This window comes from Daucus carota, chromosome 1, assembly GCF_001625215.2.
Source record: "Daucus carota subsp. sativus chromosome 1, DH1 v3.0, whole genome shotgun sequence".
In the NCBI taxonomy this organism is placed as follows: domain Eukaryota; kingdom Viridiplantae; phylum Streptophyta; class Magnoliopsida; order Apiales; family Apiaceae; genus Daucus; species Daucus carota.
Genome location: NC_030381.2, coordinates 37,128,827 through 37,153,064, shown reverse-complemented (window position 1 = coordinate 37,153,064; position 24,238 = coordinate 37,128,827). Strand labels below are relative to the sequence as shown.

General features: G+C 33.8%; 2 protein-coding genes across 4 annotated transcripts; both read left to right on the top strand.

Moving 5' to 3' along the window:
* The first annotated feature begins 1,215 nt into the window (after positions 1 to 1,215).
* On the top strand, positions 1,216 to 9,822 carry LOC108206107 (IAA-alanine resistance protein 1). Of its 3 annotated transcripts, none has more exons than XM_064082321.1 (13): positions 1,216 to 1,257; positions 1,329 to 1,777; positions 2,884 to 2,967; positions 3,105 to 3,154; positions 4,267 to 4,318; positions 5,341 to 5,466; positions 6,086 to 6,369; positions 6,936 to 7,088; positions 7,674 to 7,781; positions 8,452 to 8,553; positions 8,733 to 8,777; positions 8,917 to 9,133; positions 9,350 to 9,822. In XM_064082321.1, exons 2-12 carry the CDS (start codon positions 1,459 to 1,461, stop codon positions 9,067 to 9,069), a joined length of 1,476 nt encoding a protein of 491 aa, XP_063938391.1. In that variant the 5' UTR covers positions 1,216 to 1,257; positions 1,329 to 1,458; the 3' UTR covers positions 9,070 to 9,133; positions 9,350 to 9,822. The 3 variants fall into 3 exon arrangements, with proteins under 3 accessions (XP_063938391.1, XP_063938389.1, XP_063938392.1); XM_064082322.1 differs by lacking the exon at positions 1,216 to 1,257 and having other exon boundaries at positions 1,306 to 1,777; positions 9,350 to 9,479; positions 9,562 to 9,822; XM_064082319.1 differs by lacking the exon at positions 1,216 to 1,257 and having other exon boundaries at positions 1,302 to 1,777.
* Positions 9,823 to 11,334: 1,512 nt separating this feature from the next.
* On the top strand, positions 11,335 to 23,923 carry LOC108204564 (importin beta-like SAD2). The gene is made up of 22 exons (XM_017374066.2): positions 11,335 to 11,631; positions 11,961 to 12,096; positions 12,187 to 12,274; positions 12,395 to 12,544; positions 12,684 to 12,846; positions 13,277 to 13,461; positions 13,567 to 13,740; positions 14,752 to 14,897; positions 15,086 to 15,209; positions 15,283 to 15,463; positions 16,052 to 16,211; positions 16,290 to 16,331; positions 16,404 to 16,522; positions 16,605 to 16,803; positions 19,642 to 19,773; positions 20,833 to 20,936; positions 21,025 to 21,204; positions 21,545 to 21,684; positions 21,794 to 21,933; positions 22,069 to 22,226; positions 22,854 to 22,977; positions 23,104 to 23,923. The coding sequence occupies exons 1-22, from the start codon at positions 11,542 to 11,544 to the stop codon at positions 23,262 to 23,264; spliced, it is 3,096 nt and encodes a 1,031-aa protein (XP_017229555.1). The 5' UTR covers positions 11,335 to 11,541; the 3' UTR covers positions 23,265 to 23,923.
* The last annotated feature ends 315 nt before the right edge of the window (positions 23,924 to 24,238 follow it).

The window sequence follows — 24,238 nt, the reverse complement described above, 5'->3', positions numbered from 1 at the left end:
AGTGGGTTAGAAGTGAGAAGTAAATAAGTTAATAAATTGTTTGGAAAAAAGCAGAAGCTCTGGGAGAGGAGTTGGCGTTCTCAGTTTCCTAAAAGTGCTTATACTTATTTACACAAACGGGTCAAGAAAAACAGAATCCAGAAGTAGCTTTTGGTTCTTTGATACAAATAGAATAAAATTTATTAATTTTTGAATACCGACTGATTTAATAGATTTTGAAAAACAGATTTTATATCATCAAAATTTAAAATAAAAATGATATATATCTAAAGAGTTAACTTCAATGGAGACCACAATTTTTCTGGAGACTACATATGTTCTGCAAGTAAAACATTTCATAAAAACATCGCAAAGCATATAGTTTTACAAATCATATTCTACGAAATCATTTATTTCATTTAAAATCTTGAATATCATATAAGTTTTACATGTAGAACATTACAAAAAATTTTGTTCTATGAAATATGTTTAGTTTGCAGAATATTTGTTCAACTTGTAGAACATACATTATCTATTTATTAAACATAGATAATCTTCAACAATTTTAATGGATACATGATATTTGTAGAATAGAGTTAAGTTCCATGTAGTCCACATATTTACTGTAGTACCGTAGACCACGTATGTTCTGCAACTATAGAATGACATAAAAACATTGCAAACTGTATGAAACTTGTTATTTTGTGAAATACATTCTATAAATATCACTATTTCATGAAAAATATTGAAAATCATTTATGTTCGACAAATAGAACACATATGTTCTGTAATATGTAAATATGTTCTGCAAACTTAACATGTTTTGCTAGATAATGCGTTTTTCACTATTTAACTTGTAGAATGTTTAGGATTGTCAAAATTTTTAACAAAATAATGATGCTTATAGAATATGATTTGCAAAATAACACATTTTGCAATGTTTTTATGTCATTCTATAGTTGCAGAACATACGTGGTTTACGGTACTACAGTAAATATGTGGACTACATAGAACTTTGTTCTTGTAGAACATATTTTACAAAATAATATAATTTATAGTGTTTTGATTGCAGAACATACGAGATCTCCGATGAAATTTTATATCTAAAATTCTTATATACAAAAAGGATTTTTCGCAATCCCAGAAAGTGGAAATCGCATCCAAATAGGATTTTTTCCCAAAATGTTTTTTTTCCCTGTCGATTTGAAACCGGGCCTTTCGAATTTAGATGATTTCTGGACATCTCTGGACCCGGACGCTGAACGAACGGCACGCAGGGTACTTTATTATATTATTTTTTCTTTTTTCGCTTTCCGCCGAGTACTTTTTAATACTTACGCATTGGCCAGTAGGATCCGTTTGGAGTGGTATTAGTGATTAAACAACCAAATCCAGGCAATCAGGCATCGTCTTCAGACTCGCACCTCTCTCTCTCTCTCTCTCTCAATTAGGGCTTGAATCTCTTTCTCGGCGAGAAACATGTCAATTCACACGACATCACTCGCTTTACTCACCATCTCGTTTCTTTTACTCACCTTCAATCCAAGCCTCGCTCACAACGCTGGATCCTGTGCTGCTCACGACCACGATAACGACGTGCACGCTCACGCTCACGCTCACGCTCACACTCACACTCAACAATGTAATCACGGACATCACCACCACTATGATCATCATCACGAGGAGTCTCGGTGGAAGCTTCCGGAAGAGTTAGCTGAAGAGGAGGAACTCAAATTAGGATATGATTTTTACAATTACGATCAGGACGATTTTGATACTCCGGACCTTACTGGATTAGGTATCTCTTTTCGCATTTTCCATATGTGTGTATATTTACTTGCTTCTTTTGTACACTAGAAACTCGACAAAGCGATGTCCTCGATAATTTGTAAATCACGGTAAACTAATTGTACTTTGTTGGATAAGTTTTTCTAGATAATGAAGTTATTTGTTAAAGCAGTTGGAATGTGCAATGTGTAGCTGTAATTGGTGCTATATCTGAAATGTGGAGAACTCGATTTACAAAATGATCTATCCACGGCATAATTATGATTAAAGTAAAAGCCACACAAATGAATGATTTGTTTTCAATGCACAACTGAAGGTAACCACTTCTGTAAATGGAGTATAAATTTTATTTTCGCACTGGAAACTGTTTTTGGTGCCACAATACGGGAATGGATATAGTGATTTTAGCATTTAATGAAGAGGGGATTTTATAATGAGTACTCAGTGTTTCATTGACCGGTAATATTTGCAAGATAACCAGTATTCCTAGACTGTATCAGACTGTAGTCGATATACTATCACCATATGTGGTTTATTAACACTAATGATGATGAAAGTCTTTACAAATATAGAGTTTGAATGTAGTTGAAGTTCAACAAGTAAAACAAGTCAGGTTCATAATTGCTTAAAATGTAATCTGTTGATGAATCTGTATAAGATCGGAAATAAGCAACATGCCAACATCATTGTTTAAGATGAAGGCTGATGACAAGGTTTTATTAAATGTTGTAGATGCAATGTTGATTTGTTAAACATTCACGACTGGAAATAGACTTCTTATTTTGATGAGTGCTGTATATGATGAATAGCTCAATTAATGTAATATTTAGTCCTTAGTACAGCTAGATAATGAAATCTCAAACTTATGATTCATCTGTTATCTGCCATTACTTTTGTACCGAGTATATATAATTGTTTTGATTTGTTGACCTTACAATAATGATACTATAGTCCTAGCTGTGCGATATATCAATATCAACAATGGCTATATTTAAATTAAAAATCATAAAGCCCCCCGCCCCCCCCCCCCCCCCCCCCCCCCCCCCCCCCAATTTGAAATTCTTTCTCTTGTAATCTTTAGATCCTTGTTGGCTCTTCCTCATTGGTAACTACCAGGTCTTTGGGTCAATGCGATGGGCTGCTCACTTTTGGTCAGCTTGGCTTCGCTTATATGCCTGATTATATTGCCATTAATCTTTGGTAAGTTGCTAGATGCGTTAGGTGCAGGTTCTTTTTTCTTCTAAATTTTAGCAGCTGGCTTGCTGAATTCTTTTTTTTTGCTTGTCATTTCATATGCCTTCGCCTACAGAAAAAAACTGAACTGTGATTTATTGCAGTACAAGGAAAGCCTTCAAAGACAATTGTTGATGCATTGGCTGTATTTGGGGTTAGATTCTGTGCTCCTTCATGACTCTTTTGCACTAATTTAGATTATATATATTTTGCACTTGTGAGACTTTATGCTTTTAAAAAAGCGTAAATTGATACATTCAACTTATAGTTTGTAACATTTTCTGTAATATGTGGGATGTCAGCCATGACTTATCGATGATAGTTATTTCTTTCCGTCGTGTGAGCCACATATTTGTCCAAAACAAGAATAAAAGGATTATATTATGCTTAGAACCACTTCAGTGCATTATCTAAGTTATAAAGTAATGTTCATTGTTCTTGGTGTATTATTTTCCCTCATCACTCTGGTAACTTTTACCCTTGGTGTACTTTTTCATAGATGTGTTGGGTTTATTTTTGCAACTGTACTATGCATTGACATGAGCATTGTGAGTATTTTGTGCATCAACTTATGGCACTGGACTAGCTTACTTGGTTATCTTGATTAAATTTAGCGACAATCTCAAACTCTCCTCTTTATTCGAGAGGGGTAATGGATGTGTATTCTTTCTAGAGGGCTGGGACCATCTTTGTTAATCTATATGTATTACTTATTAGAAAAACTTTAGAGGGAATTGTACATAATTGGGGACTGTGCCTGTATAGCAGACTCTTTTGAAAAGAAAACAAAGTGCATTGAAAAATACTCTCAGGCTCACGAATAATGATGTAAATTATTGAGCATATACCATCGAGATTGCACACAAAGCAAACAGATACATTAGCTGCAAAACATCATAATGTTTTTGGCATGTGCAGTTTGACCTATATGAGAACTTCTTAATTATCTTTTCTGTGACTGTTATTTGGATCCACTACCTATTGTGCTACGTCTAATATATCCTTCAAGGCATCCTGGGCGCTATTACATTTATATGAAGTTATGAACACATGTTCACCGTATAGAATATTCTTGAAGCAGTTAGTTTCTTCTGATGATATTGCGGTTTTTGATTAGTAATTGTTAAGCTGTTTTTGTTACTGTAAAAACGCACCTTCAATTTTCTTTTTTAATTAATAGTGACTGAAAGGTTTACAATTAACTTTTCTATTTAGCATATTTAGTTTCTATATTAAGTAGATATCTTCTCTCTTTTCGTATTGCAGGCAGGTGCTATGCTAGGGGATGCTTTTCTTCATCAGCTACCTCATGCATTTGGTATGCTAAAAGTCCCCCCATCCTCCCTACCTAGGAGTTATAGAGACTGGCCTTATTTCTTTTATATATCAATTATATATTTTATATATGCAGTTGCCTATTTAAAAATAACTTTACATATCTGATAACATTACTTGTACTTCTCAATTACTAGGGCCTAGTGGGGAGAACTAGTGTAAATTATTGACAAATTGATTATATTTTTTTAGAGATTTAGCTTTTACTCCCTCCGTCCCACCCAATTGTTTACATTGGGTTTGGGCACGGAGGTTAAGAAATATGTATAAAGTAGTGAAAAAGAGGAAGAAAAGTGGGTGAAGTGGTGGGACCCATCGATTTTTAATATATAAAAGAGAGATAGTGGAGTAAAAGTAGTGTGAAAAGGAAGGAAAAGTGATAAAGTGGTGGGACCCATTAACTATTTTGGGAAAGTTTTGTAATGTAAAGAAATGGATGGGACGTCCAAAAGAGGTAACTGTAAAGAACCTGGTGGGACGGAGGGAGTACAATTTATTTAAATATTGTAATGGGTAGTAGAAATAATATATATTTTAATTATCTATTTGTAAGTATTTTTTAGTATTAATATATGTTATTGATAATGGTTTTATTTTTTTTACTTTTCAACTAATTAAAGATTATATATTTTTTAATTTTATAATAAAAAGAATATTATTTATCTTGTATCATTTACATGATAAATATTAGAAATAATATATATAGAGTCAAAAGCACTTTAAGGTGTCAAAAGATCTAGGAAAACCTTTTTGTTTGCTAAGAATTGTGTTCGTGAGGTGAATTCTAAATTGAAATTTTAAGTTGTAACAAAATTAGGCGATCCATTTAGCAAATCACTGTTATTCTTTCATTGTAATGATTAAAAAAGGCATCCTGCTATATCAAATGTAGAATTAAATTAGGTGCCAGTCTTTCCAAGGTCTGTATGAGGTAGTATATCTTTAAATTGAAGTTAATCTGTGAGATGACTATTGTCCTAAATTTTCAAGCAATTTTTTTTTCAGGTGGAGATCACACTCATTCACATGATCATCAAATGGACCATGGCCATCATGTTCATTCAGAAAATGGACATTCACATTCACATTCACATTCTATACAAGATCTATCTGTCGGGCTGTCCATACTGGGTATATTCTTTTAAACGCTCTTTGTTGGCAAGTAGGACATTCCAGTGCTCTCTTTGTTAACCACATCAGGTGACCTGTACACATGTCATCTTATGTGTGTATTATCTAGGATTTTTTTAAAGAAGATTATATTATGATTTATGACATCTATAGAATCAAGCATAGGGTTATCATGGATTTACTGAAACTAATAAGATTGTTACCTTAATTTCCTGTTTCTCGGTTTAATCTTTTTATTATACTTAGCTGAATTCAGTGTTGCGGATGGATAGTACTTGATCTTACCGATTGATGGCCGTCAGTTACTAATCATTCATGCACTACAAGTGCATGATCATGTTATAGGCCTAGAAATTAATTTATACAGTAGGCCCAAGGTCATGATTACGTATTTACGTGTCTGAGCTATACTTTTCTTGTTCATTGCATCTGTGAATTTTCTTAGGAAGTAAGATATGGATGATCGTGTTATAGGCCTGGAAATTAATTTAGACTGTAGGCGGCCCAAGGTTGTGATTGTGTGTCTTGGCTATATTTTTCTTGTTCATTATTCGGCATTTGTGAATCTTCTTCGCAAGTAGCGTTGCTTTCTACAATTTGCAAATTTTGGCTTTTGCAGCTGGTATTGTTCTGTTTCTCCTGGTAGAAAAGGTAGTGAGGTATGTTGATGATGTGTGTGGAGAAGCCAATGCACCCAGTCATGGCCATCATCACCATCATCGTAAGAGCAGCAAAAAGTTGAAGGATGACAAAGATGCTACTGACGATGATCTTCAGGTTCCATCTGTCACTAAAAAAGGTGAAAACCTAGCGAAGGGGTCCTCAGAAGGTACAGAGTTTGACAAAATCACTGATGACTGTGCAAATGGAGAACGACAAAGTGGAATTGCCGTTCTCAGAAAGGTAATAAAAGAGCTTAAATATATCTATAAGCGAGTTTACTCATGAAAAAGTTTCTTATCTTATTGAACCGATGGAGAACATAGTACAATTCCCTCTTGAAATACAAGTTCTGTAGTTCTGCCGCTTTATAAGCATGTATCTTTTTGTATATATGCAATTTCTCGCGTGTGTGTGCATATATATATATGTATGTATGTATCACCAAAATAAAAAATTAAATACAAACCAATGCAATTAAGGAGGATGAGAAGGGCGTGGGCCTTGGGGGTGGACCCCGGGTGGGGACAAGTTTGGGCTGTCTGGAGCTTGTCCAGGGTCTATCTGGAGCCTTGGTGAGGCTCTAGTGGTCCCGGCGTGTATTGAGTACTCTACTTTCTTTCTGTATCTCATTGCCCACCTAAATCTTATTGGTTTCGTTATATATTAGAGAGCGGGCCGGGGGGGGGGGGGGGGATTATTGTTTTATCCTCGAATGTACTCTACTTGTTCTCTGTATCTCATTGTTATCGGCCACCTAAATCTTATTAGGTTTGATATATTATTTTGACAAACTCATTTTATTCTAGAGAAACATCACTACCGGTGGTGCAGAAGAACAACCAAACATGGATGATGTAAAGAATATTAGCAGTAGTGCAGAACTCATGGATGTCAAAAAACTTGCCGAGTCTCCCTCAAATCTTGTGTTTGGTTATCTCAACCTTTTCTCTGATGGTGTGGTATGTTCTTTTGAATTTTATGTCTCTCTTTCTAATAGAATATGGATATGTTATGTATGTATCTAACCGGCACAGCATCCTAATTTCCATATGTGGTTTTCCATTTTGTACTGTACTCTGCAGAGTAGAGCCATGCCTTGCACACACATAACAATCTGTTTTGTATTTGATGCATTTTGCAGCTTCTTGAAAAGTTGAAAACCTTTGATGTATATCACTGATACACTATATATTAGATTATATGCACGTTTTAAAAAAATGCTTTCATAATTTTAACATTTTGTAGTTTTCCAGTTCTATGTAAACTTTTTTCTTGAAGTTTTACCTTCTCACTGTCATAAATTTACAGCTACAACATTGTGCACATTTCTTTAGGCAAGTCTGCAACAGTTAACAACATAATTTTTTCTACCGACTCATTTTGTTTGCAGTTTCCATGGATTGCTGAAGCATGACATATATAATATGAGCAACTTCCAGTATCTAATAATATTTACAGCATACCATATGTTAACCATATACTGTAGGTACAAAGTATTAGTTGGACAATTTTGACTTGCCTAATTATATTTTTTAACACTGCAGCACAATTTTACTGATGGGGTGGCTTTGGGGAGTGCATTTCTTCTTTATGGATCTGTAGGTGGGTGGTCAAGAACTCTATTCTTGCTTGCTCATGAGCTTCCTCAGGAGGTTTGGCTTCTCCTCTCTGCATCATTAGTTCATTACATTACTTGACTAGTTTCTATCAGATTGAAGACTAAGGTGGCTTAAGTGCTGCAGATTAGTTTTTGAGGACTCACTAAAAATTCACACCAACCTTAATTGTAAAAATATAAACTGATGACAAATTTGCTTCTAAAATATGAATGCACGACAAACGTACCATAATGTAATGTTAGCTTTTGTCCTGTCTAATAACAAATTGGGATTAAGTTACTAATTTAAGTACATAGTTTTTTCTCTTAAAATTCAATTTGTGAATCAATTTAGGTCATTATATTATATTGTAAATCGATTTAGGTACATAGTTATTTTTAAAATTTTCTTTTTCTGAATAGAAATGTAAACATTTAACTTCTATATTTGAAGAAAAAAAATAAAATAATTTCCGAAACTATACTTTATAGGAGTCTTAAAATGCGTGTTGAACCCTCTCTCCCAAATGTTAACAATAGGATGGGACTGAGGGAGTACAATTTAGACCGGTAGGTAAAAGTATTATACAGGCCGACAGCATGTTACACAGTCATTATCATCTTATGTATTAAAACTTGGATGATTTATAAATATGACATACAAAACTTAAAGTTATTTCTTTTGGATTGGTTTGTTACCTCTTTGATTTCCTCTTCTTCTGTAGATTGGTGATTTTGGTATATTGGTAAGGTCTGGATTTAGTGTCTCCGCAGCTCTATCTTTCAACTTCCTTTCTGCTCTGGCCGCACTGGCTGGAACTGCATTGGTAAGTACGTTTTATCTGTTAAGGGTTGAAGTATCTTTTGTTTTTGCATTTCTTGTTTGTCTTTATGATGGTAACATTGAAGAAAGTCTGTAAACGTGGGGGAGTGGGCATAGTAAAAAATGAAAAACGATACGATAACCAGCTAAATGGATACATTGTGGTCAATGTGGTTTTCACAGGCATTGATGTGGGGACAAGATCCTGGACAGTCATCTTTAATCGAGGTATGCATATCCACTGTTGCTTGCCCATACATTAGAGATTGCTGGCTATGATTGTTTTTAGAAAATCATAAACTTTCATATGAAGTTACCGTTGATATACACTATTCCTTAATGTTTACTTTTTTTTTCCTGGTGGTAGGGATTCACGGCAGGAGGGTTTATCTATATTGCTGTTGCTGGGGTGCTTGCAGAAATGAATAACGGCAGCTCATCGTTGAGAAGTACAGCAATTCAGTTAACCTCTTTAATCCTGGGCATGACCGTAGCCCTTTTTATATCTCTTTATGAATGAAATTGCTACCTACAAGACTTCTAATCTGTGGGGTATGAGACCAACTTACAAGGAACATTGTAAGGTAAGTAACTATCTCTGTTATGTGTTGTTTAATCTTTTGTTTCTTTGCTGCTGTATTCCAAGGGTCACTGGATGCAGCAAAAAAAAAAAAAAAATTGTGAAAAAGCTTAATTTCACCCTATGGAAGTATTACTCCTTTTTGTCCCAGAAAACCAGCTAATTCTGTTCCTGTTTTCACTCTTTTTTCTTCATTTTGTTCTCTATTTTTGAAATTCAGGTCCGAAAGGATGGAGACATACTGTAGTAGAGAATTTTGACAAAGTGTGAACTGCTTGATACTGCAGTCAGATTGGAAAATGTACGCATAGCATATGCAACAATGTTGTAACAATCTCTAGGACATACAAGTAAAATCTAGCTTCTCCCCATTGAATGTATACGTTATTGCTGGCAAATTGTGACACTCATGTTTTGGCTGTAACTCTTTAGTGCTTGAACGAGTGAAGGCATTTTATAACAGAAGCATAACAAAATTGCATCGAAATCAGAGAAATTGACAGCCAAGGAAAGAAGACCAGATTATTCTGTGTATGAAACAAATGGTTTGATGGTTTCCACCTCTCCGATTAATGTTTGTTTCGTTTCACGAGTTTTCTTTCTTACAGTAAAAACAAACTACTGTACGAAACTGATTATGTTGTGTAATGATGTTTTATCATGAATTTCAGCAAAAATCACATTGATTAGTTACCACACGTGCAACTTACACTAGTTTAGTGGGTCGATGAGAACTGTTAGCTTACGTAAATTAATCGACAAACCTTATTATCCACCTTCTGTATAAAGCTTCCTATGGGTCTAACCGCTATAATATTTATTTAATTGTAGCTTCACCCTTAATTATATGTCGGTTACCAGAAATGGTATACTTTAGTTTTTTTTTGTTTATCTTTTAGCTAATTACTCTGGTGTTTCTTCCTTGTACCCTCAATTATAATTACCAAATAAATGCACAAGGATGAAAGTTCTCTTAAAACTGATTCAGAATAAATTCTAGTGGATTCAGAATAAATACTAATGGTTGCTTCATAGTTAATTTAAGAATGTCACGACAGTATAGTTTTTAAAATCTTGGGTTCTGCATCTAGTTAGAGATAATTTGCCTAAAAAAGATGAATTGTAAAAAGAAAAAAAGAAAAATTAAAGCATCATTATGGCGAGACCTGCCGTTAAACCTTCTGGCTTATGGAATTAAAACATCATTATGTGATTATGCCTCCTGGGTCAGAGCCTGTCGCGCTTAGGTGCGGTTTACCTTGGTTCACGTAGTTTGCAGGCTATTGCGTGAACTCGTGGGTTTACCTAGTGCGCACCCGAAGGGTAGCGGCTGCGGATCCTACGTTAAAAAAAAAAAAGTACATAGAATTTATCATTCAATGTACTCTCTTTTTTTGTTTCTCAAAGTATCACCAACGGGTCAGCTAAAAAAATAAAAAATACTGCAATTTTCCGTTAAATGATTTCAGGACTGCAAATTCATAACTTTCCATTTTATTAAATGAAACCAGAATTCGCATACAGTGTCCTATACAACAAATCCTCATCGAATATTGATAAGAAGTATATCGGTTTGTTTTGATTAAAATATGTTCAAGTGTTTATTAAATTGAAGGCATATTATAGTTAAAAAATCTATTCCCTCTGCCCCGGGCTAAAACTTCCACAAATGGGAACGAACAAAACACCCGTGCGATGAAATATTCCTCTCATCGATTTACTACTTTATCCTATACGGCTATATCACGTTTAAATTCAACTTTTTTATACCAAAACTACTCCATCCATCTTAATTTATAGGTCCATTTTGGAATAAACACGCATATTAAGAAAAAAGTTGGTTAGATAGAATCTTATCTCATGTATCATTAATTAGTGCATTGATAAGTGAGAATATAGTTGAGTTTCAAAAAAATCACAATAAATATAGGGATTTAGTGCATTTAGAAATTAAAATAATGTTGAGTTTCAAAAAAATCACAATTAATATGTAGATAGATTTGTATTGAAAGAAGAGAGGGACAAGTGTTTTGGGACAAATTTTTTTTCCAAAATGGACCTATAAATTGAGACGGAGGGAGTATTAAAATACAAAGAAGATAAAATAGGAAAGATAAAAAGTAGCGCGTGAAAGTCACATCCCATCCTCTTTGAATTGACAGCCGTTTTGTGGTTAAACAACCAAAAACCCTAATGATTCAAAGTACAAACAAGACATTCACATACACTTACACATACATACACAACACTCTACTTGTCCACTCTCTCTCTCTCTCTCTCTCTACCCTGTAGAGAGATTGAAGATTGCACCCTTCTTCTTGATTATACATCTTCAAACTCAAAACCCATTATAAAAATTTTCCTGCTTATATATGTGTATGTGGCTGTTGTAAATATAAATTGTCTAAAAAAATGGATCTTCACAGTCTTGCAGTGGTTCTTCAAGCTGCACTTAGTCCAAATCCTGATCAACGTAAAGCTGCTGAACAAAGTCTTAATCAGGTCCTTTTTATTACTATATATGTGTTTATGTATGTATTTTCTTGATTGGTCAAAATTAAAACTGTATGATCAAGATTGAAATTTGATGCAATATATGATCAGGGTATTGGTAAGTGATGCAATATATGATCAGGGTATTGTTTATATTGAATTCTTGTGCTAGCTTTTGTTTGCTTAAGGAATGTAATTAGTGGTTGTTGAAGTGGTTACAATTGTGGAACTGAGCTGTTCCCATTTTTGTCGAATCATTATTGCATCTTGGTTGTTGATATAGTTGATAATTGATTGCGTATTGGTTGTTTAATGTGGGTTTGATTATGTAATTGCAGATTCAGTATACACCTCAGCATTTGGTGAGGATGTTGCAGATCATTGTAGATGGGAATTGCGACCCGGCAGTACGACAAGTTGCAAGTATACATTTCAAAAACTTTATCGCCAAAAACTGGTCGCCTCATGATCCTGGTACTGCCCAATTCCAGAACTGAAATTTGGGTGTTCATGGACTTTAATTTATAATCCATGGTGCTTATTATACAATGTTGTGTTGCATAGATGAGCAATCAAAGATCCTACCTAGTGATAAAGATTTGGTTCGCCAAAATATTCTTGTGTTTATTGTCCAGGTGTCCCCATTGTTGAGGTGAGTTGTTTGAGTTACCAGTGATGTCTTCATTCCATTTCTTATTTTAATTTTTATGATAAAGCTTTTCCTGGGTTATGTAAAGATGCATCTACTATAATTTTCCCTGTTCTCTGATAGGGCCCAGCTTGGGGAGTGTCTCAAGACGATTATACATGCTGATTACCCAGAGCAATGGCCAAGTCTTTTACACTGGGTGAAACATAATTTACAAGATCAACAAGTTTATGGAGCATTGTTTGTGCTGAGAATCCTTTCTAGGAAATATGAGTGAGTTGATTGGTGCATATGGATGTTGTGTTGTAAATAACATCATTACTTTATTGTTTATGTATTTCAAGAATATGGTTAGAAGCTCTCATATGCATTATTCTCTAACATCTGTGTTCTCGTAATATGTTATATGTAGGTTTAAGTCAGATGAGGAGCGGACACCAGTTCATCACATTGTTCAGGAGACATTTCCTCATTTGTTGAGTATATTTAACAGGCTGGTTCAAATTGACAATGCTTCAATAGAAGTAGCTGACTTGATTAAGCTCATCTGCAAGATATTCTGGTCATCTATATATGTATGTAATTGTGTTGCAACTTGCAACTTCAACAACTCGCAGGAGGCTTTTTGTTATTTCTAGTTTTGAAGTTATGCCCTTAATCAAGTAGCATGGAAACTATGATGTTTTTTGTTAGGAGAAATCCAAAAAGGGAGGAACTAGAAACTTTATTTGTTGTCAAATGTTTGCATTTTTTGTGTTCTTTTTGGTACAATTAGAATCATTTTCCTGGACAGATAATACTTTTTTGTTAGGTACTTTTGTAAGCAACTTTATATATCTACTTATAATACTAATATTAGCTTCTTTTTAGTTTTTACCGTCCATTAGGATTCATTTTACTTCTTAATTATCCTTGGATTTAATTACTAGGACGAGTTTCTGGGTTTTTGGCTTGGGAGTCCTTGAATCTTTTTAATTCTAAAGCTTGGTATCAAAATTATGTCAGTTGGAGATTCCAAAGCAGTTATTTGATCCGAATGTGTTCAATGCTTGGATGGTTCTTTTCCTAAACATATTGGAGAGACCTATACCTCTTGAAGGACAACCAGCTGATCCAGAGCTCAGGAAATCATGGGGTTGGTGGAAGGTTAAAAAGTGGACAGTTCACATATTAAACCGCCTATACACTCGGTAATTGCCTTATTCAGATTATTTTCAATCATCTTCTATGCTTATGAAACATGTATTTAATTCCCTAAACATGTATCTGATTTTATCAAATTTTATTTTTCACAGGTTCGGTGATCTGAAACTTCAAAACCCAGAAAATAGAGCTTTTGCCCAAATGTTCCAGAAGGGTTTTGCTGGAAAGATTTTGGAATGTCATTTAAATTTGTTGAATGTGATCAGGGTTGGTGGTTATCTGCCAGACAGAGTTACCAATCTTATCTTGCAATATTTAACCAACAGGTTGTCTACATGGTTTTGTTAGTCTCAAGTCTTTCTAAAACTTAATGTATTAGCTAAAGAATTGTCTTACAGCTACTATTCATGTAGTCATCATTATTTTTGGGATAACGGAGGTGTTTGTAGTGTTGTTGACATGTAGTGACGACTTCATAATATTTTATGCTAAAGCTTTATAAATATGATGGAATCTTTAGATGTGATCTTTGATTTAGTAAAGTTTTATTTCAATTATATACTTATTACTGGATTATGATAGGCTGTGCACTGAAAAACTGTTATCTTCTGTTCTATGTGCTGAAAATTTCATTTATTTAAGCATGTCTATTTTAATCTTCTTTTATGTGTTCTAAATCTGTATTCTTTCGGTTTATTCCTGACTGAAAAGTAACCTATTGTCAGTTTATATCTATCTTCGTTTCCTATAGGAATATCAGGTATAATACTTAGTTCAAGTGCTCAAGTGGAATCTACTAGGTCCCAGTTTATAAATTTGTACCGCAAAGATTATGGTGCATATGTAAAAGGAGTCATGTTTCATTTTTTTGTCCTTATGTGTTAAGCATTTGATATATTCAAGCATGCATATTTTCATGATCTTTTATATGTTCGGAATCTGTATTCTTCCTGACAGAAAATGAACCAATTGTCAATTATATATATCGCCATATCCTACTTTGGGATTGGTTTATGCAATACTTGGTTTACGGGCTCATGAAAGTTCCTGGGTACTAGTTTATAAACTTGTACTGCAAATAATATAGTGCATAGATGACTAGTTTATAAATTTGTACTGCAAATAATATAGTGCATAGATGACAGTAATATTCTAATCAGAATGTTGTGGTTGGTTTGAAATTGTGGTTGGTTGATGAATTTGTGGTTGGTTGATGAAATTGACTGATTTTCCAGAAAGTTAAAAATCTGTTCTGGTAATATTTGTTACTTGTTGACTTTTGGCCTGTTTCCCCTATCCTTTTATGGTTCTTATATATGCTTGTTATACTGATCCAGTGTTTCCAAGACCAACATGTACAATCTGCTTCAACCAAGAATGGATTCTCTACTTTTTGAGATAATCTTTCCACTTATGTGCTTTAATGACGATGACCAAAAACTTTGGGATGAAGACCCACATGAATATGTGAGGAAGGGTTACGGTAAGTTATTTGGATCTCTCATATTTCTGATGATATTACACATAAATTGTTATTTACTCCAATGGTAGTAGGATTTAGACCGTTTCTCTAGGTTTAAATTACCCTACTCTATAATAGTATGAATTAATGCATAAGTTGCTTGTTTTTATCCTGGATTGTTTTACTTCATCTTCTTTCTTGCTGTGCAGACATCATAGAGGATTTATACAGCCCAAGAACTGCTGCTATGGATTTCGTAAGTGAGTTGGTAAGAAAGCGCGGGAAAGAGAACCTTCAGAAGTTTGTACTGTACATTGTGGAAATTTTTAGAAGGTAGTTGTGGTTGCATACGTAGCAAATAGAATTTAATAAAAATTCACCACTGTTAACATATATTAGTATACAGATATGATGAGGCAGCAATAGAAAATAAGCCCTACAGACAGAAAGATGGTGCTCTGCTTGCAATTGGAGCGCTGTGTGATAAACTGAAGCAAACAGAACCTTACAAGTCTGAGCTTGAACGCATGTTATTGCAACATGTTTTCCCTGAATTCAACAGTCCTGTGGGCCATCTTAGAGCCAAGGTTTTTACTTGCATTTGTTTTTTTGGCTATTAATGAGTAATCTGTCATGTTTCTTACATTGTTTTCAATCTGTCTGTTGTATTTTGGAAGTTTGCTTGCAACTATATCTTACATTTGTGTCTTGTTTTCCCTTCCATTTAAGAAAGAAAGTATGTCTTCCTTTGATCTTTATAATATATCAACACCTCTGGTAGCTGGGTATAAAATTCTGAAATTATGGTGTTCATGATTTGTATTACATATTATGTATTGCCAGATATATAAATATGTAGTTAGTTGATTGAAAATAGTGTGATGTGTACAGTTTGATATTCAAGAATTCAGTTATAACGTATTGCTTTAAATATTAGAGAATTTTTATTCTGTAGTTTTTATGGGCGAGTTACTTTGCCCTGCAAAATTTGTTGATGTCATAATACAAAATTAATGAAAGTTAGACGGCAGGACATTAATATTGGTTCTCACGTGCTTGAACTGGATTGCATGGATCTGAAAAAAATCATGCTCACCAAAATTGTAATAGACGTGTGCAAGGGTCTTGACCATCAGTTTCTTATCATCGTCAATTTGTCATATGATCTAAATCAGGCAGCCTGGGTTGCTGGACAATATGCACATATCAAATTCTCAGACACAAACATTTTTCGTAGAGCATTGCAAAGTGTTGTGGCTGGGATGCGAGACCCAGAGCTTCCAGTTCGTGTTGACTCTGTTTTTGCTTTACGTTCATTTGTTGAAGCCTGCAAGGGTAAAGTACATGTTTTTCTCTCATCTTTGTCTCCCCTAAAATATTTTGTTGTTTAATACTTCCAATTCGATTTTGCAGATTTGGATGAAATCCGACCGATTCTTCCACAGTTACTAGACGGTATATAAAACTTAAAACAACTAAATGCACTTCTAATGGATACTTCTAACTTTGTCATACAATAACTTTCAGAATTTTTCAAACTTATGAATGAGGTTGAAAATGAGGATCTTGTGTTTACGCTGGAGACTATCGTGGACAAATTTGGGGAGGAGATGGCACCCTATGCTCTTGGACTGTGTCAGAATCTGGTGACTCAAATATCTTGTCTTTTATTTTACTGCTTAGTGATATAACTTGTCCTCTGAAGATATTAACTTTATTTTTTACTAGGCTGCTGCATTTTGGAAGTGTATGCACACTGCTGAGGCTGATGATGAAGCTGATGATCCAGGTGCTTTGGCAGCAGTTGGATGCTTGCGGGCCATAAGCACAATCCTTGAGTCCGTGAGCAGGCTTCCTCAGCTGTTTGTTCAGATTGAACCAACATTACTTCCAATCATGCGGAGGATGCTGACTACTGATGGACAAGGTACTGCTTTAGTCTCTAGTTTCATATTCAAAAATCTCCTACAAGTATTACTTTGTCTTCTATAGTAAATCTGCAAGGTTTTCTGGTATGTTTTGGATATGTTTACTGGCCCTTTATGTTCCAAGTCAGCTGCACTAACAAACCATTTCATCTTACTTGAAGCAAATGTAGTTGGTGACCTGTATTAATATGCACACATTAACAGTGGCGGGGCTGGGTAGCACGGGGTGCGCGACCACACAGGGCATAAACTATGTGCCTGCAATATCTTTGTTCATAGATTGTAGAATTAAAAAAAAAATATTGTTGATTCATGTTCTATGAATTTCATGACAGTATTAATCAAGTTTTGATATGTTATGCAAACAAAAAGGTAATTATGAGAACGGCTTATGTAATTGAATAAAAATATAGATTAAAAATATTTATTAGACACGTAAATGTGAGGTATGAAACCTACTAGTTCTCTGGGGAACTAATTCTCATTTGAGTCTCACCCAATGAGTTTATATATGTATGTATATGTATGTATGTATATTGGTTCCATGGAGTCCACATATAAGCTGGAGTTTTGGAGTACTAGTCATGATTTTTTTATTTAATCATAACTAATATCTTTGATTACCAAAATTTATGTATGATTTATCATTTATAAGTAATCGTTATACTTGTTGATTACATTGTAGAACATATTGATATGTTGTCGAATGTTTAAAAATACTGTAGAACAAAAAATAATTAAAATTGAAATCATTAGATAATATTTTATCCAATTTAGAAGGATAGGACTCTGAAAGTCCACCTTATTTATTGACTTCATATAAATTTTCTTTTATACCACACAGTCACACACAATTAAAATTAACCCTCTCACACAAGATCACACTTAATTTTCTCTGTAATTAGTTCGATTATCCCGTTCGTAATTTGTATTTTAAGGAAGTTTGTATTGGAGTAAGATCTTATATATAGGGAGAGTGAGAGAGACATAGAGAGTGGTTCTATGGAGTCAGCATTTAAGTTGGAGTTTTTAGTGTACCAGTCATAAATTTTTTAATTTAATTATAAATATCACCCTTGATTACCGAAGTTTATATATAATTGATCATTTATAAGTAATCTTAAACATCGGTATCAATTAATCATAGGTCTTTCTAGTGTGTGGTAACTACTTTTTAGTTAGGTGGAAAATTTTGATCGGTGAAGATTTTGTGCACACAGAGGGGCCATCATTATTAATGAAATTGGAGCCAATAGAAATCCACCACCTAACTAGAAAGTGGTTGTCATGGGCGTACACTAGAAAATCCAATTAATCATTACATCCTTGAACTTTAGTAATCATTAAATTTATTATTCTGCTCATTAGTTATATTTATATTGTTGAAAATAGTATCCTGCTTTTTGTAAAAGTAATTGTTATATTTGTTGATTAGGTTATAGAACATATCTTCAAGTTGCAGATTGTTTAAAAATATTGTAGAACAAAAAAAATATTGAAACTATTAGATTCTATTTTATCTGATTTTGAAGGATGGGGGACTCCAAAAATGTGGACTCCATTTAACTTTTCATATATATATATATATATATATATATATATATATATATATATATATATATATATATATATATATATATATGGGTTGCACTCCACACAGAACACTTTAAAAAAAGAACAACACAGAACACTATCATAACACTTTATTTTTCACAAAGAATGATTTGTTAAGGTTATAATTATATAGTTAAACACCAATCAAACATAATATATGAAATCTAAAATCCAAATTCATCCACATTATTACTATGACATATATCTAGAACACAATCCAAAATAGAATCTAGAATAGAATCATATATATAATTTTTTGCACGAATAATTTTACATAGAATCATGGTATTTTTAACCCAAATTTATTGTTAAGCATGACGGATTCTATTATTATTTATAATAAAAAGTTAATCAACCTAAAATTTGAAAAAAGAATTAAGTTTTAGATGAGATTCTATATTTGATTCTAAAGTGTTCTGTGTTGTTCTTCTTTTAAGAGTGTTCTTTTATGAGCAATGCCCTATATATATATATATATATATATATATATATATATATATATATATATATATGAGTTAAGTTCAATGGAGACCACATTTTTTCTGGAGACTTGGAGACCACATATGTTCTGCAAGTAAAATATTTCATAAAAACATCGCAAAACGTATAATTTTACAAATCATGTTCTCCAAAATCATTATTACATTTAAAATCTTGAATATCATATAAGTTTTACATGTAGAACATTACAAAATGTTTTGTTCTATGAAATATGTTTAATTTGCAGAACATTTGTTTAACTTGCAGAACATACATTATCTACTTATTAAACATTGATGATCTTCAACAATTTTAATGAATAAATGATTTTTGTAAAACATATTTTACAAAATAATGTATTTTACAGTGTTTTGATTGCAGAACATACGTGGTCTCCGAGGTCTCCAATAAAATAGCGGTCTCCATAGAACTTTCCTCATATATATATATATATAATATGTACATTATTTTGTAATAGAACACGTAACAAGATAGTATACAGGGCATGCCCCTATAAAATAAACTTGTCTAGAAGTATTATTGCCTAAAATAATTTTAAAATTTAATGCTTCTTTCTGAAGCTACTATTTTCTTGAGCAATAGTTACATTTCAGCAGTCTGCTAAATGTCTGATTTTAACATCTGTTTCGTTTATTTTGTTTCTTTGGTTAAATATCAACTTCCTTGCACAAGTGGACAAAATGAAATTCATGAATACTCACGTAATCAACACGTATGTGCAGAGGTCTTTGAGGAAGTTCTTGAAATTGTATCATATATGACTTTCTACTCGCCAACTATATCTATGGACATGTGGACCCTCTGGCCATTGCTGACCGACGCTCTATCTGACTGGGCTATTGATTTTTTTTCAAGTAAGTATATGAAAGTGCCTATCCTCCCTTTCTATGCCTTTTTTAGGGATTTTATGTTTTTCTTCCTCAAAATGTAATTAGTGGTTCTTGGTAGACTCTCTTGGATCTCTTTGATTAGGAATTGCTATTTTGTTCTTTAATTCACGAGTTGCATTAACATTTACGGCCTCAGGTTGAATTCAGGTTCTAGCAGATGTTGGAACTTAAATAGAGATCTTACTAGAGGGACATGATTTCTTAGGGGTGCATGGTAGATTAGGGTTAGACTGTAGGAGAAAATCAAATGTGATAACTATTATATTCATATTTTACAGAGCAATCTCGCTAACATATTAAAACTATATACTAGACTTGTGCCTTTTAATCACTTAGGATTACGAGAGGTTCAAATCTGTTTGTGTTGCCACGCGCTTCTTGACCAATTGAATCTATATATCTTTGAACTTGGTAGTTTTTTTTGTCATCAATATTATACATCTTTATATAGCTACTATAAGAGGGAGTCCGGCCATAATGAGTCATCTTAATTCGGTCTTCGGTCTACGATTAATAGGGTACTCTTTAGCCTCCCACATACCTCTTTATGCACTTAGCTGAGAAATATGTTTGAATTTTTTATCAGAGAAGCTATTCTAAGAAATAAATGCATGGTTCACAAATTCAATGTACAAATGTAGCTAATCTTCATTTGCAAGTTCATTAATTATTAATAATTATATTGTCAGGACTATACTTGAACTATCTACAGATGTGATACTTTTTCAAATTTTCAGTTTAAAGTGGTCTGATGGGATGAGAATCTTAATTCCTATTCCAGATAAATACATATTTAAGAGTTAGAATATATATGTAATTATCAAAAAAAATTAGAATTGTACATTTGGACAGGAATTTATGGTTTCCCATCGTTCAGGATAACGAAGATGAACATATGACTTGTGAATGCAACTCAATATGTTGTAATTTACAGTACGCCCACAGCATACATTTTTCTTTCCATCAGCTAATCCACAATGTACACTTTCTAATGCTGTGTTTTTATAAATTTTATTTGTGTAGATATTCTTGTTCCTCTAGACAACTTTATATCGAGGGGTACAATGCATTACCTTACATGCAAGGAGCCAGATTACCAGCAAAGTCTTTGGAATTTGATTTCTACCGTGAGTTGACTATTGCTACGAATATTAATTTTGTAAATTTTCTTCTTAGTGATTGTTTTTGTAATATTAATATCTTGTTATCGTGCAGATCATGGGTGATCAGAATATGGAGGACAGTGATATTGAGCCGGCACCTAAGCTTATTGAAGTGGTGTTCCAAAACTGCAGGGGGCAGGTGGATCATTGGGTTGAACCTTATATTAGAATCACAGTTGAGCGGTTGCGTCGAACTGAGAGAGCATATTTGAAATGTCTTTTGATGCAAGTGGTAAGGAACTCGCAATTTTTTTCAATCCTATGCAAAACCAGATTAGGCCTGTAACTACTTCAGCATGATAGAAAAACTTTATGCTTCTCTTGTTTTTTCTAGTGTGAAGATATTTGTGCATTTCTTTACCATGTCATCTGTAGTGTGGTGTCTGAACATGCATGCAAACATTGTTTGATATTAAAGCATCTTTTTAGGTACCTTGCTTGACAATAACTATGCCTCTGTGATAGCTCATACGGAGTATTTGCCTACACATGACATAAAATTGTTATACATTAGACACAATTCTTGTGTGTAACAGAACATATGTTGATCGATAGCACCTGCTCTGTTGCAGATTGCCAATGCCCTTTACTACAATGCACCTTTAACACTCAACATACTGCAAAAACTTGGGGTTGCTACAGAAATATTTAATCATTGGTTCCAGATGTTGCAACAGACTAAAAAGAGTGGAGTGCGATCTAATTTTAAGAGGTACTTAAGTATCTCCCATGGTTTACCTTTGAACACTTCGATAGTTCCTTTTTTTGTTACCTCTTTCATTAGATTGTTTCATATGACATGTATGATATGCATATTTCAGAGAACATGATAAAAAGGTTTGCTGCTTGGGCTTAACAGCACTGCTCCAACTTCCTGCCGAACAGTTACCAGCGGAGGCAATGCTGCGTGTTTTCAAGGCCACCCTTGATCTACTTGTTGCCTACGAAGATCAAGTAGCGGGTATGTCCATAAATACTTTCTTTCTTCCTTTCTCAGCTTTATTTCACTTTAGAGTGAACGTATATGCAACTTCCTACGGAATGATCAAGTTTCAATTATTCCACACTATATTCTGTTCTTACTTGATGTGCATAGAAGCTGCAAAGGAATTAGAGACCGAGGATGATGATGATATGAATGGTTTGCTGTCTGATGAGGAAGATGATGTGGATGATTCTGACAAAGAAATGGGAGTAGATGCTGAGGATGGAGATGAAGCTAATAACAAAACTCTTCAAAGATTGGCAGCACAGGTGTGTTACAATCAACATGATAAAAGCAACTGCAATATTATTGTGTTGTCCTCTTCCATATACTTCGTGTACACTAAAAAACATGATATTTATATATCTTTTATTTGGAAAATAAAGTTATCAGTTGCTCAAAAATTAAGAATTATCTTCATATTTTTTCATCAGCTTATTGGTGTTGAGGGTTTGAAAACAAGAGAAAAACTTAAGAAAGCAGTTGGAGAAATAATATATAGATGATGACTACGTATATTCCAAGAAACCAAACCTTTGCTTTATACATAAAAAAAAAAAGAATTAGAACTCCTAAAATTCAGCAAGTGCATCATCTAGCTATTTCTAAGAAGTTGCAGCTAATAAAATATTCAAATAACTTTGAAATATTCTCAACACAGTTCCTGATGGCTAGACTTGTTATTTGTTCTTTGTTTCGTATCTTATATTCAATTGTATGTAGCCAAAAAAAAAAAAAAAACTCCAAATACTTTGAACTGTAGATGTGTCTTTGAGCTCATACCTTTATAAATATTGAGATATGACCCATTGATAACAAATTCGGACGCAGAACCAAAGTCAGTTGTTTAAGAAATGTAAGCATTATTTGTTTATAAGCTAACATATGAGATGCAGGCAAGGGCTTTCCGTTCAAATGATGAAGATGATGATACAGATGATGACTTCAGTGATGATGAGGATCTACACTCACCAATAGATGAAGTCGACCCTTTTGTGTTCTTTGTTGACTCTACAAAAGGTATATACTTCATCCGACATTGGCATTTTAAAACTTAATAACTTGAATATTGTACTTGCATTGTTTAGTTGTATGTGATCATGGAACTTACATTATTATATTCTCGTTCCAACTCCTTGCTTCTAGTTTTGCAAGCTTCTAATGAAGTGAGGTTCCAGAGTCTTACACAAGCTCTTGACATCCATTATCAAGCACTAGCCAATGCTGTTTTTCAGCATGCTGAGCAGAGAAGAGTTGAGATAGAGAAAGAAAAGTTGGAGAAAGCACAAGGAACTGTACCTCCTTAAATGAAGATAACAGAAAGGATTATGTTACTCAATATACAGAGTTTCTCTTCTTTTTTGATCGACTTCACATTTATACAGATTTGGTGTGGTAAAGAAATTCCTGTCAAGCTTGGGTGAAGCTTTGTCATGGTTCCAGTCCCAGGAGACTGGGGAAGTGTCATTGGGTATAAGTGTCAACATGTACCTTTTACGGATGAGAACTGGGGTCTTCATGTGTCTTATTTCTAAATATGAGAGGGATGCAGGAACTTGGAAGGTCCTACATTCTTTTCTGTGGTTTGAACTATCTATCTGGTTTTGGTCCGGTTGGTGCTTATCCTTTTCTAGTACCATGTTGTTTACGTTCAATATGAATACGGTCAAATACCAATTTTAGTGGTATAGTGATGGATTAGAAACCCTCAGATCTTTAGGAGAGGGGGAGGTTGTGTATACGGATGATGCATTGATGCTTTGTATTGATTCTCTTTTGTTGGTCGCGAGCTGTGCCCTATAATTTTTTGGCCCTCAATTCCTCGTTATATAAATTTGAAAATTACCATAATTGGTTTAAAGCTGGAAATGTGAAACCTGAAGAGAGGTCTTTGGGACCAGCTTGCCGCAGAGTGTAATATACAGTTGCTTATTCTTTCATATGGGAAATGGAACTTATTCTTTCATACGCGTCCTTACTGAGTTATTGGCTTATTGCTGACAGTTTTTAAGGGTTTCTACATTGTCTTCATGTATTTGTATGGACACAATGAGAATCTTTTGTTAATCCAGTTACAAGAGGAGCCATATGGATAAATAAGAAGTCCTCACATGCTGACTGCCTGGTTTAGTCTCTACTCAGGTGATTTTTTTTTATTTTTTTTGTTGCTGTAAAGTGTGGAAATCAAAACGCCCAGTATGTGAAAGGTTTGACCATCAAGAACACGGTATTGTCCAATCTATCACCTTTTTTAGCAATAATGTCCTAACTATCACTATAG